Source organism: Symphodus melops, assembly GCF_947650265.1.
Source record: "Symphodus melops genome assembly, chromosome: 12".
Classification (NCBI taxonomy): domain Eukaryota; kingdom Metazoa; phylum Chordata; class Actinopteri; order Labriformes; family Labridae; genus Symphodus; species Symphodus melops.
The window spans coordinates 7009237-7015706 of NC_136702.1; the positions used below are offsets into that span (position 1 = coordinate 7009237).

Here is a 6470-nt window from a genome sequence, read left to right on the forward strand (position 1 = left end):
CCAAACTTCCTCATTCCTCTTACAGTTTCATAAACAACTCAAACAAAAAAAGACTCTTGCATAAAAAAACAGTAGTTTATTCCTTGTGAGTTTCCGGCAGAATAATCCGGTGTGTACGTCAGAGGATTAACTGACATCCTTACATTCATTTTTACGAGTTTCCTTCTGATACTCTTTATGACAAACTGTAGTGCTCAGTATGGAGTCATACATTTTAAGGAACCCCGACATAAATACAAAAATCCGTGCAGTAAAAAAACCCAAAAACTCACTAACATTTTCTCATTTACCACAGACAGAACCTTTCCTGATGGTGCGTGAAGAAAAACAGCTTTGAGGTAAAACTATAAGTTCAGCTCATCATGACCGACTACCAAACCAAAACAGTGTTATCTACCTGTGGACAGTCAGGAAGCCCAACGACCAAGCAGAACCTATAGTCCAGGAGCCAGGTCCCTCCATCAGGATGGGTTTTTTTTTTTTTTTTTTTTTTGCTACCTTTTGTTTCACTATGATTTTTAGTTAGCCCATACCCTGGGCCATCACAAGTTTACATCAACCACTCCGAACTTGGGGCCATTTGGTCCAAATGCTTTAGTCAGGATAGTGTAAGTAAAGTCACATATGAACTTGTCCAATTTGCATCAATAGCCATACAAATGTCCTATTTGGCCCAGATTATCCTGAAATAGAAAGGAAAGTAGCAAAATGAGATTCTGGAACTTTCTGCCATTACGTTTGAAGTTAAAATCACATAAAAATACAGTAAACATACAGCATACACTCTTGTGAAATATATGTTTTAAGCACTTCATTGTCAAAAAACATCCTGCGGGATGGACCTGGCTCTCGTACTACTATAGTCTCATTTATAAAACGAGAATCATCAGCAGGGACAGACTTGAAAATATAGTGGTTACAGAAATACACGGAACATAAAAAATATCTTCTCAGGCAGTAGTGTGCCAAAAGGCCTGTTTGTCTAAGAGTGATCAAACCTCAGTGCAGGAGGAAGCAGATATAACTTTTTACCCCTGACTTCACCTGAGGCAACTCTCCTTTAGGAAGGGACTGCAGTGCTGGTGATGAAGAGCCATTTTCACCCTGTGATGTAATCACATCTACAGACATGTTTCAAGCAGAAGACATCTTCCCAGCTACGAGTCTGTTGAACATCTCCAGAGCTGGCTTCTTAGAAAAGAAGAGCACTTCTCTTTTTCGGAAGATATGCTTAGATTTTTCTATCCAGTTACTCTGACTTTCCGAGTTTGTCTATTTTCAACATCATCCCCCTTCCGTCCCATTTGGGGATTCTGATTAGCAGTAAACCCACAGCAGCAAGGGCTAACACCACTCCCAGATAAGGGGGACCACAGGGGCTGAACTCCTGGGTCAGACCGGAGAGAAGAGGGGCCAGGATCCTGCCGACGGCTGTGACTGACTGGCCGGCTCCAATCAGAGTCCCGCTGGCCTGTACCCCTCCTCTCTGCAGCTCCAGGTCTGTGATACACGTCCGTCCGATAGAAGTGGAAATAGCAAAGAAAGTAGAGGTGAGCAGCACCTGCCACACACTGGCGGCAGAGGCGTACAGGAAGATGAGCGTGCAGGTGAGGACTGTGGAGTGAAGCAGCAGAGCCGGCATGTTGTTTCCATACAGCTGGGTGACAGGACCCACCAGAAACCCAGCCAGGGCCCCTAAGGTGCTGCTGTAGCTGATAAGATAACCTGTCACCTTTGGTTTGAGAAAGAAACGCTCCTCCATTGCCAGAGAGAAGTTACTATAGTAAAGCATGATAGCTACAGCCATCAGAAGACGCACCAGGAAAAGGTCCCACATGTCCGAGGAGGCCACCATGTGTATCTTTGAGCCCACTGAGGAGAGCTGATTCCAGGCAGGCTGGAGCAGGGACACCTCCCACCACCTATGACCACCTGGGTGCTTCTCTGGAGCTCTGGATGCTGGAACAGTCTCTGCTGCAAACACTGGGTATTGTTTATTTACATGGGAGCCATTTTGAACCGATTTCCTGCAGTTGTTGTCATAACAACCTTTCCTTGTGTTGTTGCTGGAATCAGTGGCATTACGGTTAATTAGCTCCTCACTCCAGGGTAGCATCCACACCAGGCCTGGAATCATAAAAAAAAACAAAAACATTTAATTAATACTTCAATTTATTCTCCATTAAATCAGTTATGTTTTTTTTAAACCCACCTGCATTAATAAGAAAGATTGCAGCACACGTAAAGGATGAGGTATAAAAGCCGCCTTCATGCTCCGTGAGGTAGCCACCAACAACAGGACCCAGGATGAAGCCGACACTGGAGGCTGCATTAAAGTGTCCCATCACTAGAGGGCGTTCTGAGTCAGACACCAGGTCAGACATCAGAGCCCTGCAGATGGACAGGGAGTGCTTAAACAGCCCTGAGACAGAAATGAAGTCACAATGAGGATAAAAAGATGATTGAGACGTGGTATGTTTGTTGAATCCGAAAATCTTTGTTCTCATGTTGAAATTATAATATCACTTTTAATCTAAATGAAAAATACAAAAGGACCGTGAAATCATGCTAGAAAGACACAATCGATTGGAAGTTAACGTCTGAGTTTTTCCTGCTGTGAATGTTTACCATGAAAAGGGTTTTGTGGATTAGGACTTACCCACAGGTATCCGTGCGAGGACAAACAAAGCGATGCTGGTGGACATCCCGAGCAGGGTGTAGCCGAACGCGCTCAGCAGCAGACAGGTGAGCATAGAGTAGCGCCGCCCCACCACATCACTCCAGCTGCCCTGACAAACACACACAGGGAATAACACACAACCCCATGAAGCAAAGATACCACAGTCACACACCAAACTAAACTAAATGGGATTTCTGATCTTAGGGGAACGTTCACCAGAAAGCAACATATTAAGAACACAGGATTTGATATACTGAACTTCTGAGTTAGAATAAAGAACATTTCTTTGTTGTTTGAGCACAGACTTATCACCACTATCGCATCAGTTCAAAGGCACTCAGAAAGCGTCTTTCATAAATAAAGCATGATTAAAACATATTTCACATTGTTTCATCTTTTAACACTTCATGTGAGTGCAGACAGTGCAGGGCATGCGTGTGATGAAACCTTTTTTTGCAATAAAGGTTTCTGCATTACTTTGTTTAAAGAGTTTATCCAACAACATGAACTTCAATGATGCATTTTTTATCCAGTTATCTTAAAGACATTTGAAGGTCTTTGAGCAGTCATATTAAGAATCTGAAGAGGCTGATTTGAGGCCTGAATTTTAAATTCTCCCGAGGGATTGAAATATGGTTTAAATAAAAAGTCCAACAAACAGAGGTGTCTCCTCACATCCCTGAAGAACCAAACCAAACCTAGGATGTTCTACAAGCTTATTAGATTCTCACCCTGTCTTTGACTTTCACTCTCACACACACACACACACACACACACACACACACACACACACACACACACACACACACACACACACACACACACACACACACACACACACACACACACACACACACACACACACACACACACACACACACACACACACACACACACACACACACACACAGACACACACAGATGAAATAATGAAGTTAGGACCAATTGAGTTTGGTGTGCTCAGGATGCAGCCTGCTGGGATTATCATAGAGACCCAGCTGTTCACGTATCCCGACGTTTATCAGGATCCAGCCGGTCTGCACGCGGGAACCAACAGATGACTCTTTCTTGCTTTAATTTGTCCCATGACCCCTGAGAATTTAACCAATTTCAGGAGCTATGGGGCGAAAGTGAGAGGGACGTGGAAAGCAGAGAGTCTTGCAGAATCTAATGTTGGAGGATTTTTGGAGTCATTTCTTAACAGTTTGGATATAGGATGATATAATCAAGTCTTTGATTTTACATCAAAACAGTCAAAGAGTTCTCACTGATAACGTGTCTCCACATTGTCCAGTGTATTTAGTGTAAAATCAGTGATGTGTGTATATGCAGCTCGTAGCTCAGAGTAGTTGGTGACTGGAGGAATTGTACGACCCCAACCAACCTAAAACAGCCAGTGTTGATTGTTTTCATGGAATACCAGCGATGCAACCATTTAGGCTACTAACTGTGAGCGTGCCTTTGTCATGCATGAGAGGCTGAATGGAGGTTAGAAAGAAGTCAATACTTACAACTATCGTGCTGGAGAAGAGCTGTAAGATCCCATATGTAGATCCTGCAACACATTTATTGAATTCAGGATTTGTTATGTAAAGCAGGTATGAGGTCTAAAATATCATTTATGTGTAGAGGATACTGAATAAAAGAGAAATTAATTCAATCAGTTTATCTGACCCACTCTAAAGATTTAGCTGTGATAGCTCCACATGTTCTATGAGATGTGCGACAAGGAAGGTAATACGTTTGATCTTCGTGTTAGCTTTGGTCTGCAGATAAGAATTTGGCCTGTGATTTGAATTTAAAGTTTTTGCAGCTTGCTGGCTTGTTATGCACGAGCTATAAAGGCTGAGCCTACAGTGCATACATAATGATACTTAAAATATTTATAACTTTGTGCAAAGGACACTTCTTACCGACAACACCAGCCACGGTGGGGCTTGCTCCAAGAGCTTTCACATGATGGCTCAGAAGTGGGATGATCATGCTCACCCCAAACAGGTCCTACAGAAGACAAAGTGAAAGAGCAGAATTAATCCCAGTTAAGCACTCTGCAGCAAAGTGGTTAATAGATTGATGCATTTATCTTTCATTAGACCATCTGAATTCCAACTAAACGTCGTCATCAGCCTCAATAACTCTAGCTGGTATTTTCTCTGAAACAAGAATGAAGAGTCGCTATGGACAATTATGGAAAGTTTCAATTCATCTTTATTTACTTTTGAATGCTCCATCTGTTCTCTGAACACCAAACATTAAATTAACATCTCATAGCAATGAAAAGGCAAAGGATGATTTGAAAATTGAAGTAAGCTAGACTTGATGAATGCAAAGATTTGCTTTGTGACTTAGCTGCATGTAACTAACTAGTTAACTTTTTTAAACGATGAAATATGGCCCGATGGGTTCCTGGAATTTTTCCTACATGTTGTATTTTTTTGTAGTTTGTCAATATTTACAGTTTCAATGTTTCGCATGTGAAGAAGCCAGGTCTTGTGTTTTAAACAAGCTCAGGGATGGTTGCAGCAGTCCTTCCTGTTTTTCCGCATACTGAGACCAGATCAGCTCGTGCCAGACTCTTGATTTAAGTCACACAGCGTGTCATAGAGTGCATCTTGACCGTATCAACCTATTAACAGCATTTTTTTTACTTACAGCAAAAGGACGGTGCCCACCTTTTCTATCAGCTCTCTATTCTAAAAGCAGCTGCCTGACTACAATGACAGTTCATTAAATTATCATTTAAACTATACAGGCTGACACATAAAGCTAGGTTTCCGTCTGCCATAAACATGCTCTAGAAATAAAGAAAGGACCGATGCAACATATTTTACTGACAGTGATGAGTTCAAGGGCAACCACTCAGGAGTGTCACAACAACATGCACTATACATCTCCCTCATTTAGTTTTAACACCTTCATAGATTCATAGTGTGACCTTTTTCAAAATACCCAGAAAGTTGTGCCAATGATCTTCTACGCCTAAAGTACCTTGACTATTTGGTAACTTTAAATTATATATTTAATTATATTGCATAAAACATGATTGTAAATAAGCAAAATGACAGATATGATTCTACAAATCCTGATCCCAGGTTTAATGTCACTATGCAGGTTCAGTGTAAGGGGTAGATTTAACACACTTTGTAAACAAACAACAAAATATTCAGGCTTTACATCCTCATTTTTATAGAATTTAGAGACTTTTGAGACCTAGCCTATACTTCATCATATTTTATTTCAAATAAACTAAAAACATACCTGTGAAGATCAGTGGTGCAGATAGTATATCAACTTTAAACATGAGGAGCAAAGTCTGTTAATTGCAAAGTGTATTTTAACGCAATACCTTTAAATAATGAAAGAAAAACAATTAGAATTCAGACCACTCAATTATTAAAGAGCAGTCAGTGAACTACTCACCATGAATCCAACCACGTAGATACATTGTATAATTCTCTTCCGTCCTGTTGGTTCCCTAAAAGAGTTGCTACATCTCAGGTCGTTCATCCTCCCGATGTGTCAACTCTGCTGCAGCAAAGGCGGAAGTGTTCATCCGCTCTACTGTAAATCATCCAGACGGATTATTGACTGTGAGACTTCCCGGTGGAGGTCCCACGAGCAGGGGGTGGAGCTGTCCTGACGAGTGTGGCGAGTTCGAAGGGTGGTGGAGAGAAGAAACCCGGTTCAATAAAGGCTAGTATTCCTGCAAAACAACCGGATGTTCCAGCCGTGTTCGTATCGTGTCGTTTGCGTGTTGAACTCCCTTGGAGTCTGCTTTGATTCCCCTCGT

General features: G+C 41.7%; 1 protein-coding gene across 3 annotated transcripts in view; it reads right to left on the reverse strand.

Annotated features, from left to right (window-relative positions):
- The window catches only part of mfsd9 (major facilitator superfamily domain containing 9), a 73352-nt gene extending 66882 nt beyond the window's left edge, over positions 1 to 6470 (reverse strand). The window contains exons 1-6 of one of the 3 annotated variants that reach the window (XR_013780241.1): positions 6101 to 6470; positions 4594 to 4681; positions 4192 to 4235; positions 2660 to 2789; positions 2213 to 2422; positions 71 to 2127 (exon numbers count right to left, since the gene is read on the reverse strand). Coding sequence is in view for 2 of the 3 variants with exons in the window: in XM_079357257.1 (XP_079213383.1) it covers positions 1250 to 2127; positions 2213 to 2422; positions 2660 to 2789; positions 4192 to 4235; positions 4594 to 4681; positions 6101 to 6187 (1437 nt within the window). In the remaining variant the exon portion in view is untranslated. Of the gene's footprint in view, positions 1 to 62; positions 2128 to 2212; positions 2423 to 2659; positions 2790 to 4191; positions 4236 to 4593; positions 4682 to 6100 lie in introns of those variants that run through there. The other 2 variants (XM_079357257.1, XM_079357258.1) reach the window with 2 other exon arrangements.